This window comes from Misgurnus anguillicaudatus, chromosome 1 (genome assembly GCF_027580225.2).
Source record: "Misgurnus anguillicaudatus chromosome 1, ASM2758022v2, whole genome shotgun sequence".
NCBI classification, from domain to species: Eukaryota; Metazoa; Chordata; class Actinopteri; order Cypriniformes; family Cobitidae; genus Misgurnus; species Misgurnus anguillicaudatus.
The window spans coordinates 6,987,674-7,001,888 of record NC_073337.2 but is presented as its reverse complement, the minus strand read 5'-3'; the positions used below and the strand labels follow the sequence as shown (position 1 = coordinate 7,001,888).

The following is a 14,215-nucleotide window of genomic DNA, read 5'->3' as shown; positions in this document are numbered from 1 at the left end:
TCTGTGAGTGGCAACTTCCTGAGTCAAAGCTGGGCGCCGCGGACAGGTGCCACCTGTCGGCGCCGGTGTGCGTATACTCATAGAAAACAATGTGTTCGATTTTTTTAGAACGGCGCAGCGCTGAGTGTGAGACCCCCTTTAGAGAAAGAGATCCTAGGTAGCAATGATACAAAAATAATATACTTGGTCATTTTTTATTTATTTACTGAGAAAAACGATCCAGTTTTCTGTGAGTGGCATAAGTTTGGGAACCTCTAGGATAAACTCTTAGTTTTAAGATGTAAGATCAGGTGTAAGCGCCCTGTTTTATTTAAAGCACAGAGATCTGTCAAGGTCTGATCTTCATATGAGTTGATGATGCTCAAGAAAGTTTGGACTCCACCAACCAGACAGTCTGTGTACAAATGGAGGAGATTTCAGACCATTATTTCCTTACCCAGGAGTGGTCAACCAACAAAAATCTCTCAAAGAACAGGACGCATAGTAGTCTGCGAGGTCACAAAGGAAGCCAGGGTAAAACTTAAGGTCTCTCTTACATCAGCTAATGGTAATGTTAATAAGTCCCCCACCAGAACACTGAAAAACAATGTTGTTGCAGGCATAGATATGTATAAAGGTTAGATGTCTCGCCGGCGCTGCTGGCCAATTGAGTGGAACATCCACATTTGGCGGCCATCTTACCACAGGCAGCTTTTTTCAATTTCATGAAACATGTTAAAGCATCCAGAATTATAGCCACGTCAGGGCTCCAGACTGCCACCAAATGGGGGCATTTTGCCACCAAAATTTCAGAGTGTGCCACTGAATTTTACATCCAGTCGCACAAGTGCGACCAGTAAATTTGACCTTTTTTTGTGATGTGACAATGAATTTGAAACAGCACATTGTACTTTCTGCATCTATCATTAAAGTATTTATTTGTAATACAGTGGAAATTAGTAGAAATGTGAATATTTGGTTAGCATGTTGATTTACAATGTGTGCCCCTAAATTTTCTGGTTGCGCCCCTAAAATTTTCAGTTGAGGGCCACTGTGCTCCTAGTGAAAAAAGTTAGTTTGGAGCCCTGCACGTTAATAACATTTGTAAGAAACCAAACCGTTTGAAAATTGGTAGAAAATTGAGCAAGTTATGGTCATTTAAAAGTACCTGCACCATTAAAACTCAATGCTACGAGTGAGCGAGCTGCCTGTGGTAAGATGGCCGCCAGGTGATGACGTTAGAGACTCCGCCGTAACACATCTAGCCTTTATACATATCTATGGTTGCAGGTAAAAAGCCAATCGTCTCCAAATAACAGCGCTACCTGTCTGTCATGACCTTAATCTAATGGAAATATTGTGAAAGAATTTGAATTGATGTTACTGGACAAAGTCAGCTGCTCTTTCATATGGATAATTTTTCTCAGTAAATAAATAACCAAGTTTAATATTTTTCAAACATTTGTTTAATTAAGTTCTACTTGTAGGAATATGATGATGTTTAAGGTCATAGTAAAGCAAAAATACAGACAGTTGTGTAGGGTTTACAAAATTTTAAGCACCTGAATGGAAAGAGTGCAAGAAGTTACATCGAGATGATTCTTTGTTTTGATTTCTCAGCTGAGACACGAGCATTATGTGTTGTTATTTTTATTTTGAGCAGATATTTAATTCTGTTTTTCATGATGTGGGGTTGTGTGAGCACTTAAAGGAAAGCAGATCTCTCTTGCTGCATGTTGCGCTGAGGTGCCTTGGCATTCCCACAAGCCGCCCCTTTAACATGCATGCTCTGAACGCCCCAGGGCGTCAGAAATAGGGCTGATATGTTAGCCGGGGCCCCGCGGGGACTCTCCCACAAGGGCCCTGGAGAGGGGCGGGGAGGGGGTGTGCATCTCTGCTTTATTTTACTTTTCTCAAATTAGAGAACGACGGCGTGTGAGCTCATCTGAGACTACAGAGTGACTCACAGAGTGAGCCGCAACCAAAAATTGCGATGTCATGTGTAGTTTGGAAGTGGCTGGAGGTGAAACAGTATTTTTTCTAGTGGCGATTACACCTCCTTCACCCTGTATGAGCTTTGGGGCTGTGTGTTTTATTTGTGGACTAGACTTTCTTAAGTTTGACACATTTTTTGTAAAGAAAACCGAAAAAGTGATGGAAAAAACTGCAGGGCAGCTGATGCAAGCGCACACTGAAAATGATTCTGCCCACAAACTCGTTAAAATATTATCGCTTATCACAAGTTTGCCTGAACAAGAGGAGCACTTGAAAAATAAGCTTTAAGCATTGCTGTGAATGGGGAAACCAATGAAAATCCTGTAAATACTGTCTGTGCACTGAATACAGAGCTTTGTCGCTAGTCGTTAAATGTGTTTCAGATTGCACTCTGCCATCAATGATGGTACGCTATCTGATTCAAGGGAATACGTGCAGTATATATTTATTTATTTCTGGTGTGTGTGTGTGTCTGTGTGTGAATCAATCCTGGTAGAGGGGGCAGTGGAGCCTGGCGTGTGTTTCTGTGCCCTGTTGCTGCAGAGACACTGCAGTGGAAGTCAGCTCTGCTGGTGCTCTATGCAAATGTAATTACAGGGCAGATGCTGTGTGGCATCCAAACTAAAGGACTGTCACAGATTTTTTATGATTTCGGTCGGTCTTTGTTCGTTAGTCCTTTCGCCTGTCACCAAATGTTTGCCAAATGAGAGAGATTTTTTTAAGAGAACTAGAAAGGAATGATGCTATTTTAGAAAGACTTATGAGTTACCACAGCTTGCTTGTTGTTTGTTCAATCCGTTTGAAGTATATGTGGCTCCTGGGGGGTTGAATACCTGAGGAGCAGAGGCCATGCTGTTGACATCTCCCTCACATACAGATAGTCCCGTAAAAACCACAGCGCACAGGAGCCTTGAGATTCCAGTATAGTGCTGGGAATCTTTCCGGTTTCCCATCCGACTTTGGTCCAAGGTCATAGACATGCACAAGACTTCGACAAACAAACAAAAAACAGTAGCTGTCTCATCAGGGTATTCGCACTTGTTTGCTACTGTTTGCTACCAAAAGGAAAGTTTTGTGCGGTTGCCTCCTTCTACTAGCGCAGTGAATTTGTCAGACGGGACCACTGCAGGACTGACGCAATACTTTAGGGTGAAAGAAAGGCTAAAACTTCCTCGCCCGTGCTGAGCTGCTTGTTTTGTGGTCTCAAAGGCATTCAGTCATTGCTTTAACATCGGCAAATTTCTTATCAATAATCACCCTGATGCCAAGCATGCAAAAATGCCAAAGTGCCAAACATTTTAACTTTAATCCTGGCTTTAATGAGATCAGTGAAACGCATCATTAAATCTAAGAATAAATGAGATATGGGTGTGGTAAACAAGTCTATTGCATGATCGATCTGTAATTTGTTATCAAATCCTGAGCAGTAATGATCGCGAAGAATGGATGATAGGAGGAAGTCACATACGCCATTTATTTACTTTGTCTCCAGATTGCGATAGCGATCACAGTCTGTGAAGAATGAGTGATGTGCGCGAACATTTGGGAATATGAGCCACCTCAACTGCTGATGTACGTCGCTTGGATTTATAGCAACAGCTGTAAAAATGTTTATTGGGCATAGAATATAGACACCCGTTTCCTGGTAGACGCTGGACCCTCAAGCTCATGAGAAAAACGTATGTGCTCATTAAATGACCAGCATAAATGACCCCGCACTTGTGCAGGGAGGGTTCGAGAATTATTACAGCACTGGACATTGGGAATGGGATGCCAGGTCTTGGCTTTGCAGTCTTTGTTTTTGAATGGCTTTGTTTTAAAGGGGTGTGTCTGAACCTATTGCAGTTAAAGGGAAGACCTCTGTGCCTGTAGGGGGGTCATTAATCATTTAGTGTGACTTCTGGATTTTACTTCTGGTCTATTTATTTTTAGTTCTTTTCCAATAGCACACTACAAAGTTTAAAGGTGAACAGAACTGAAGAAAATGGCATTTACACCACAGAGCACACCGAACAATTATTTATCTATTGTATAAACAACTACATAAATGTGTTTGTATAATTTCATTTACACTCATAAGCTAAATACTTTCTTAAAGAAAATTCATTAAAACGTTTTCATTATCAGCAGAACATCAGTCATGTTTGTGCAACCCAGATTTTTGAGTGTGTATATATTTGTTTGTTTGAATGTTCTGCACTGAGATGAATATTTTTTTGGTCTTGTCCACTCCTTTTTATGAACATCACTCACGCTCTGCCTTATTTATTCGTTTTTGCAAAAATCTTCTGACAGTAGGAAACAGGCCATGATCATTTGTTTCTGAAAACAAACGCTGTGCTTGTGTATGGAAACAGATATTTTGGGGAAAAATATTTTTCTTTTACTTTTCTACGTATGTGCTGTGCACAGCAATTGAATCATGTTTCTGATGTTAATTAAACTTTTTGTTTTTTCTTTGATTTTACATGTGTGTATTTGTTTTACATTTTTCATTATGCTAAAAGTTATGCAAGTACAGTGAGGGATGTTTGTGTTTGGAGTCACCGTGTGCCCAGAACTGATTCTAGAATGTTTCTAGAAATAATTCAGGATGCCACTCATCATACAGTATCATTTATACAAAATACAAGTACAATAAACTACTTGCAATTAATTCATAAACCTTTTTCATGTCATGTCTGTTTAAGTAAACAATTAGTTTAAAAATGATTATTGAAACTTTCCATTTGCTTTGGTAGACAAGTGTTGGTACAGTCATAAGGTTATATAATGGTCATTCTACAGAAAAGGTGGAATTCGGGTGATGGAAATTGGCTTAAATGAACTTCTTTCAACATACCCAAAACTTCTTTAAAAGCATTAATTAACTTGTCAAATCTATGAATCCGCAAAATGGGGAGCTTAATCTATTTTTAACTTTTTAATACATTTTAATAAAGAATCCATTTATTTGTCATTGGTGTTACCTGTGATTTAAACAACATTAATGTTGATACTAAATATTTTTTCTCATAACAGCTTGTGTATTTAGTTAAAGGTTGAGTAGAGGAATGATAACAGCAAGAAATATAATTGATTATTAATATTTGTTTCATTAAATTCTTCATCTTTACCCAGCATTGTATGAAATTATTTGATTCTCAGTTTGACTTTTTTCTTTAAAACCAACAAAAACAAAAATATTCAACCAAAAAGGCTTTGATGCAAAGACTGAATTATCAACAATGATTTACATCCCATATTAACAACAAAATATTACTACAAAGTACAAGAAAATACATTCATAACACCAAAACTTGGTTAAACATCAATGACACAATGTAACACCAATGACAAAATTAGAATATAATAATAGATAATGAATATGATAAAACTTACAAACTTTCATAAAATGTTCCATCTTGTTTTGTTTTTATGCTTTTATGTTGGTCAGTTAAAGGAATAGTGCTTATGAAGTACTCATTAGAGAAGTAACACTAATGACAGTAACACCAATGATGGTAACACCAATGACAATTTACAGAAAAAAAACCTACTTTTTTAACAAAATGGCTGCCATTAGCCATGTGCTATTTCATCAGAGATGTAACAATCACATACTTATTCAGTATAATGTATTTTTATGTAAAGATCTTAACACTCCCAGTTATAAAAAAGAGTAACACTAATGACATCCAAAAAAATCTTATCTCAAAATTCTTAGATATATCATGATATTTTAGACAAATAAGGTAAGACATCTCACAAACCTTTTGCCTTCCTCCACTGCACTTCTTTCACTGACCTCTTGACCCATGAAAAACTTTAAAGAGCTGATGCATTGTTTCAAAATAAAAGTGCTTTGGGTAGGGTAACACCAATGACATAAATTAGGGGGACAAATATTTATTTAATATTATTCATATTAATAGTGTATTTTTACCATTTCAGTGTTGTAGTAAATTCATACAGAGTTAAAGGTAAATGTTAATTAGATTTGTTTTATAAAAACATGTTTTTAAATAATAAGTTTACAGTTCAACTTCCATGTATGATCAAAGAGACAGAGCAATTTTCAGGACCAGACATTTAAAAAAAAAGTTTAAAAAAGGAAAAAAAAGAAAATTAAATAAATAAACTCTCTCATAATTTTAAGGACAGTCTATATTCATTAAATATATATCATTATGGGATTATTGGGTCAAATTAAATGATTAAGGGGTCTGCAAAAGCAAGGGACAAGCATTTCCACCTTTTTGGATGACCCATAAACATTCTAGAATCTAAAAAATGCTGAACTTTTTTAAAGAGGAATTTAGAAAATTAAGGTTTGTTTTAAATTTAGTTCTGCCCTGAAGTAATTTCACATTAGAAATATTTACAGAAAGTTCACAACACAGAATAACCGAATTACTAAAAATAACCCAGTTTACAATACTGCAATAATTTCACATATGGATTCAATCATTTAGTTTCATTACACAATTACATTTAAATTACACTAAGTATTTAAATGTTGATATAAGGGCTTATTTGTTATCTCCACAACACAGCATACACAACAAAATAAATAGGGCACAAGCTCCCTCTACTGGACAAAATGAAGACGTTGAAATAAAATCTTATAATCTGCTCAGTTGGGGGCGACAGTATGCCATTGATGGTAGAGAGAACTGATTTAGGAATTTCTAGTAAATAAATATATATTTTTAAATCTCCTTTAAATAAGCGTGCAATAGCCTAATTAACCGAGAGATGGCTTCTATTAACTCTGGTTTAGTTTTGGGAATAATAAGAGACTAAACAAATAGAAAGTCACAATTTGTTCAAAACTGACAAAGATATAAATACATTATGGGTTTACTGGTCAATTACCATCATGATAAACAGGTGGACAAGTTGTAGCCGCCCCCTCACATCCTCTGGCGCAGGGGACGAGTGTTGCGTAAAGAATGGAAGCGAGGAGTGGCACAGGATGAGTTTAAAAGGCGCACTTACAAACTTTTACGCATCACAACTTCTTCAGTTTGCCAGATTGAGTTTACGTATCGTGACTTTGGACACTGTGAAGATGCGTTGCGCACTTTCTAACCTGCCGATGCTGCACTCCTCCATCCTGGCTCTGTGGCTCACAGCTCTCCAGGGGTTCAGAGATTCGGATGCTGCTCCCAATTCTTCTCCTCTGCTAGGCTCCAGCTGGGGGAACCCGAGGAGATTCATTCACTTTCAGACAACTTCTGATTTGAACAATTTCTACATGGAGATCAGCCCGAACGGAAATGTGCGCAAAACCACGCACCGGGGTTCCTACAGTGAGTACAAGATGATAAAGAGCATCATATTATAAGATGATAAAAGTGAGAGTAAAAAGAGTAAATACATTGGAAAACCCAAAAGTCTGACCTATATTTCTTAAAATATCTCAGTTTATCAAATCATGATTACATTTACATTGTATTTTTTATTGTGATATTAAATGTCTCGTATTTATACTGTTTTTTGTCTCTTAGATTGTTTTTTTTTTTTATTTCTATGTACAGCACTTTGAATTACCTCCGTGTATGAAATGTGCTATACAAATAAACTTGCCTTGCCTATTACATATATGCATTTGGCAGATTTTATCCAAAGCGACATACTGTGCATTCATTGTCTCATGTGTATTACAAAAATTGCTACCGCGCAATGCTCTACCAAAATGAGCTATAAACAAATTGGTCATTACTTATTTGTTTATTCAACAGGTGTTGTTGTATTAAAAGCAGAGAGCAGAGACCGTCTGGCAATATTTGGAGTTAAAAGTAACCGGTTTTTGTGCATGGACGCAGGAGGGACTCTTTTCACATCTGTAAGTATTTATTTTACACGAAACCTTTTTTTCAAGAAGGCACTCGGGGTAAGACATTTTATTGTCTACATAGTCATGTTTCATTAACAAAATAAATAACACATTAGTTATAGGCTACTGTGTAAAATGGACATTGTAATATTATGTCTTACTTTAAATCATTTCTCCTTTTTTTCCCAGACGATTTGCAATAAGGACGACTGTCTTTTTCACCACAAACTTTTGGAAAACAATCGAGACGTTTACTATTCCACCAAGCACAACATACTGCTCAACCTGGATGGGATAAAGCAGGTATATACAGCAGGACAAAATCTCCACCAGTCGTCCTTGTTTCTCTCAGAGAAAAACACCATTCCACTGGAGCGTCTGCAGCACAGGGAGAGGAGAAACCGGCAGGTGAATCCATCCGACCCGCTGAATGCGCTCCGGCGCGGCGAGACGTCTGACTCCAGAGCGGCCCAGGAGGACGATGGAGACCTTGACTTTGAGCCATCGGAAGGTCGCAACATCTCTAAAGAAACTCTTGTTTCCCCTTCAGACGATGACCCTTGGGAGATTCTTCACGACACGCACCCCAGCAGTCCTCGAATCTCAGGAATTGTCGGATAAAGGCGCACACGCGCCTTGGAGTGACCGCGCATCCGTCGCTGCTTGCTCAGATTCGGAGAGCAAAAAGATGTGGTACAACAATTTTAGAAAATAAATATTTTTTTAAATCTCCCCAAACACGAACATCCCGATTTCTAATGTCAACCATTGAATCTGGATAAAATACAGCTAAAACAGCTCTGGGTTACCGTTTAGGTTATTTTTAACACAGCTATTTATAGCACATCTACACATGAGAAAATAACTTCACAATAGAATTAAGAAATTATTCAGATTTATCATCTAAATAAGGGGTGTGAAACTACGTGCCTGAAAGGCCATATGGCCCCAATAAACAACCCTGAGTCGTGTTATCGGCGACTTCAGGAACACATAAAATTACTACCAGGTGTATTTGAGCATGCTTGGAACTGAACCCTCCATAGGAGCAGAGTTTGGCTCATGCTGTGCTTTAAATATATCTAATATTGTTTTTTTAGATATAAGTTTGTTATTTTTCCACCTGCCATCCTAAATTTGTCTTTGGTGCTGGACACCACATTTGAATAACAATTGTCAAACAGAAAAAGTATTTATTTATTTAATGACATACATTTTTATTTATGATATTTTTATGGATGCTTAAAGTGTTAGATGTGCAGGAAAAATTCATATACTTGTTATGCTCTATTATTTAAATAAATAAATAAAAATGTTTATTGATTAAAAAAAATGTGTTTAATCTCATTCATCTTTCAGAAAACGTTTTTGTTCATCATTTTGTTTAAATACACATTGTATGATGTGTTAGTGGTTGGCCTTTGTGTGGCTGGACTGGAAACTCATTGGAGGTTTAGTTTAGCATTGACTTTCTAATCTCTGTCATTAGAGGTAAACAGTGAACCTTCAGAATCAATCAGTAACATTAATCTGCAGTGGTCTCAGCACTTCTAAACTTTTCCACATTCTGTTTTTGGTTTCCTTATCAAAGCCAACCTTTAAGTTACATTGTAACCTGCTTATTTGAAAGCTCTGATTTAAAAGAAAAACATTTTTGTTAAGGTATTTTTATACATTTAAAAGATATGTGTGCATTTAAAATGTTAAAGGCATGAGATAAATAGGAAAATGTAAAAAGTGTGAGAACTAAGTTTCTCTCCCCTTCTGAACACATCATGAAATGTTGCACATATATAGTCTACATATAAAACATCTAGGGGTTGTTTCCCGGACAGGGCTTAGCTTAAGCCGGGACTAGACCTTAGTTTAATTAGGAAATATAACTAGTTTTAACAAACATGCCTTACTAAAAACATTACCTGTGTGCATTTTGAGGCAATAAAAGGGCACTGATGTATTTTAAGATATGTCAGTGCAAGTTGTTTGCAGTTTGAACAGCTTTTACATTTAGTTTAGTCTAGTCAAATCCCTGTCTGGGAAACCGCCCCCTAACGTTAAGTAACACAAAAAATACATAGAAGAGCAAATATTGCATAATGAGCACGAGCAAATTTGGCACGAGCGAGGAATAAATAAAAAGAACTAAAAATAATAATAATATTACACTTTCATAATTCATTTCAAGTATCAATATTTATATTTTATGATCAAATATTAATGTTATTGAAAAAGCAAACGCGACATACCTATCGCTGCCCCCTATGGTTCCCATGGCGCAAAATATAAGGGTATAATCCCATCCGCAGATTCGACTTTTTGCAACAACAAAAAAATCCAGGTCACAGAGTCTTAGTATAAGCTTCATAAACTTGTAATACTATTAAGGTAATTGGAAAATTTCTAAATATTTATCAAGATAACTCACGGTCTCCTAAATTGAAGATGTGATAGATGCGCTTTTGACGAACCGTAAATGTGTGTATTCAGATATACTTCCTTCGTTTGTTTTCAGGCGGGTTGAATCAGTGTGCGGCTGCTCGCGGCAAAAAACAAAACTCTGATGTCTATGTATAGTATGTTATTTACACACTTTCTAATTGCTTGTTGTTTTGCAGCATAACAAAATGTAGATGCAAAACTGTTGATGCAGTAACGTTAGCTATCTGTGCATGTTTGTGTATCGTGAGTTTTCATTTTCCCTCTGACTGATCGATCTACAGAATGGACCGACCACCCAGGCCAGTAAGTATTATAAACGTTTACAGTAGTAACGTTATATAGGACCTTCCCATCATTATAGTATTCGTTCATACAAGTGAAAGTTGTTGGTCACTCACATATGCGCAATGTTGTGTGTTGTTGTTGTATGACAGCTGTTTGTCACATGATGTTTCAGTGCTGTTTTTTGCAGTTAGGCTTTTTAACCAGTATTTGTTTTTTCTGAAAACAATTTTGCACCACACCTCTGTCATTGTCCTATTAAGCAGACGTTAACCAAATGTTTTTAACTTATCAGAAGCAGAAAATCTGTTAACTACTCAGACTTCCAAGATGATGACGGTAAGATCGGATTTATTTTCTGGAATCTGGATATTACAAAATGCAACATTACCACTGTATTATTAATTGTTTGCACATTATAGATGTGATCTGTATAATCTTTTAAAATTGTCCTGTAAACATATTTTCATTATCTGGCAGATGAGGATTTTGCTTCTGCAAAACCTCCTTCCAAAAAAGCTCGAACAGCCGGCAAAGACCCGGATTCTGAGAGAAACCAAAAAAATTCAAGTGCATCTTCAAGTGAAGTTGTTGATCTTACAAGCTCAGGACACGGGAAGAGGTCACAAAAATCTAATTTCTAATGTTTTTATAAAAATGTGCACTATAGAAAGCACCACTGACTGTTAAATATGAATGTTTTATAGGGTGTCTTTGAAAGATAAATTATATGAAAGAGATTTAGAGGCAGCATTAACACTGTCATTGCTGGATCGTTCAGGAACAGAAGAGAGAGAATGTACCACCAAAACAGGTCTCATTGTAGTTCACTGTAGTGTTCTTATGCCTTAAAATGTAAAAAAATGTATTTATTCTTTGTTTATTTTCCCTTAACATTACAGAGGCTCATGAAAGATCTGAATCTCCACCTCCTGTTCTTACACACTGCAATGCTGGTAAGCTATTTTAGTTGCATAAGTTTTTGTTTGAACCTTTATCAGTTCTTTTAACAAATGTTGATACATTATAGATGAGCATCAACATCGTCCAGATTCTCCTCCTGTGCTGTCCAATTGTAGCGTTGATGGCAACAGTTTAGGTAATTCAGGTTTTATATGTTAATATTGGGCTCAGCATTTCTTCAATATAGACCATTTAAAATAAATTGTGTAAAAAATCAGCCTGGAAAGTTTATTTTAGAGCAGAATGTCACTATAGGTAATACATATAATGAAGGGCATGATTTCAGGGCTGAATTTGATCATCGATTTGAAGACGTCCCCTCCCAGTGTTTCTAAAAAGAGGAAAGTGTCAGAGCAGAAAAGAAACCCGCTGAAGGAGAAAGACAATGACAAAGATGAAGACTATGATCCACAAAATACACCAGGTAATCTGTGCACCTTCATGGTCCATTTAGACCCAGGTACCTGCACTGGGACCATCATTGCGATATTAATGTATATATTTTCAGTGCTAGTACTACTGATTCAGATCAGTCTGATGTTGTATACTGTGTAAATGAATGTTGTCCCTGTTGTAGATTCTGAGAGCGATGCTAACTTTACTGAGGAAGAAGAAGAAAGTGAGGATGAGACGTTCACAGTGACAAAGAAGACAAATGTAAAGAAAATGGGACAAAAAACTGAAAAAAAGACCACACAGGCTGCAAAACCAAAAAAGGAGAAGAAAGAGAAAACACCAGCAAAAGCCTCAAAAGTTAAAAACTCAGGTACTTTTCATTGTTACTGACTATCAGGGCCCGATTTTACAGTCAGGTAAAAAAAACACAGCTACTGTCCTCAAAACCAGCGGGGGCCGCGAGCCCCTGGTACCATCTCACGGCCCCCCACTGGTTTTATGACCAGTTTTATGACATTTTATAAAATACATTCATTTATCATAAATTCTGTGTAATTAAACCTAAAAAAAATAAGGCTACTAACCAGCAGCACTACTTTGTATAACTTAATATGTTTTGTTTAATTAAAATGTTACGTTTTAGAACAGTTTTTGTCATAAATTTTCTTTGGGGGGCTGCGAAGGAATGCACCGTACACAAGGGGGGCCGCACGCGGAAAAAGTTTGAGAACCACTGTTCAAAACTACTCTAACACTTGTCCCTCTTCCTTTTTTTTTAACAGCCCCAACCCCAGTAATCAGTCGGAGTCCAGCTGCGTCTGTGTCTGTACTGAAGACACCCACAACTCCACCTCTTTCTAAACCTGCACTTTGCTCCAGTCCTGCAGGGGGCAGACTACCAAAGTGGAATCCTCCTGGTAAGACTGAAAGTTCATCAGCAGTGGGATACTCTCTGATCAGTGCATAATAATAAAGATTTGTTTATTTTATTGTCATTATTTTTTATCTCCTGGTCTGGTTGGCAGGAGTCCCAGTGCATCCCAAAATGCATCTGTAAAGTCTCCAGGGCAGGGCCTGCGTTTAGGACTGTCCCGATTGGCCCGAATCAAACCCCTGCACTCGAATGCCGCTGCTCACTGAACAGGTTTTAAAGTAACATTGTACACAAAAAAGGTTTTTGAGGATTATTTGCGCTGGAAAATTCTGGCAAAAATGTTTTAAAAAAGCCATTTTCATTTTTGCTGAAAATTGTCCTCTTTTAAACCCTTTCATTACTTTTTAAGTAGTTAATAAATTATTTGTTGTGATTTTTACTATTTTTAAATGTCTTGGTCTTTCAGCATTGCATTGTAAATATGTACTTTTTTGACAAACATTAAAATCATGCAATATGGAGACATTGTCCTATCATTGCAGTTTTATTTCTTGCCTTTATGTCACTTAATATAGACAGTAATGGAGGTAGCTGTGAGTACCCCTAAGAAAAGTAAATATTAACTCTGCTGTGATACAATCTCACTTTGCCTGTTCATCTGAATATTAGGTAACACAGTGCTACAAGTGTGTTTATGTAAGTAATCCTTAGTTAATATAGACCATCCTTAAAAGTTTGTGAATCTGGGGGAAACAATTTAAGGCCCTGGGAAGTTTTTGAAAATATACATACATAGATACAGGGCATTGAAAGTGCTTGAATCTCTTTTATGCAAAGAAAATCAATTTTATTCCCTTTGTAGTGTAGTGTTCCCGTCTCAGGGAAAGCAACGCTGCGTCTCCCTTGCCATACTTCCTGCGCCCCTGTAAAACCGTCTTTGGCAATATTTCAGAAAGCGATATACTTCCTGGCTCCTGCGTCACCCTGTCTTTGTCGTTAAGCGTCACTATTGGTTGAATTTGAGATACACATTGAGACGCACTTTCCCCTGGAGGCGTCCCCAAAGTGTCACCGCAGTGATGCAGCGTGAGTTCCCTCAAAACGGAAATGTAACAATGGTAACACGATATAACCTTGCTCTCACTTGAAATGTGTCCCCATGTTCAGTCCTTGAATTTGAGGGTATTGGACCTGTAAAGTCCTTGAAAGGTCTTTGAATTTGAAGTTAACTAAGGTGAACCCTGTAATCCCTCATTAAGGTATATGCATGTGACTCATACTTGCTTAGAGCTTGTGCCTTTCACTGTAAAATAATTTACTGCCATTAAGCGCCATAGATTGTACATGGGTGATGTATCCCTCTAGTGGCCAAAGACCTGAAAAGATCAGTTCACCCAAAAATGACAATTTGCATAATTTATATATTTAAAATAAAATGGCATCATGTTTTTTTTCATATGGGGTTT

The 14,215-nt window shown here is 37.1% G+C and overlaps 1 protein-coding gene across 5 annotated transcripts; it reads left to right on the top strand.

Moving 5' to 3' along the window:
• The first annotated feature begins 2 nt into the window (after positions 1 to 2).
• Positions 3 to 13,270, top strand: rad51ap1 (RAD51 associated protein 1). 5 transcript variants are annotated; one of them, XM_073858870.1, is made up of 11 exons: positions 10,301 to 10,368; positions 10,516 to 10,533; positions 10,812 to 10,855; positions 10,997 to 11,138; positions 11,224 to 11,330; positions 11,419 to 11,472; positions 11,547 to 11,615; positions 11,766 to 11,903; positions 12,057 to 12,245; positions 12,658 to 12,794; positions 12,890 to 13,270. In XM_073858870.1, exons 2-11 carry the CDS (start codon positions 10,517 to 10,519, stop codon positions 13,013 to 13,015), a joined length of 1,023 nt encoding a protein of 340 aa, XP_073714971.1. In that variant the 5' UTR covers positions 10,301 to 10,368; position 10,516; the 3' UTR covers positions 13,016 to 13,270. The 5 variants fall into 5 exon arrangements, 4 of the variants coding, with proteins under 4 accessions (XP_073715009.1, XP_073714933.1, XP_073714971.1 ...); XM_073858791.1 differs by having other exon boundaries at positions 10,341 to 10,368; positions 10,516 to 10,537; XM_073858908.1 differs by having other exon boundaries at positions 10,282 to 10,533; positions 10,818 to 10,855.
• The last annotated feature ends 945 nt before the right edge of the window (positions 13,271 to 14,215 follow it).

Coding starts and splice junctions, on each gene's coding strand:
- rad51ap1 (XM_073858791.1), top strand. Junction 11,331..11,418: donor AGAATGTACCACCAAAACAG/GTCTCATTGTAG, acceptor TTAACATTACAG/AGGCTCATGAAAGATCTGAA. Junction 12,246..12,657: donor CTCAAAAGTTAAAAACTCAG/GTACTTTTCATT, acceptor TTTTTTTAACAG/CCCCAACCCCAGTAATCAGT.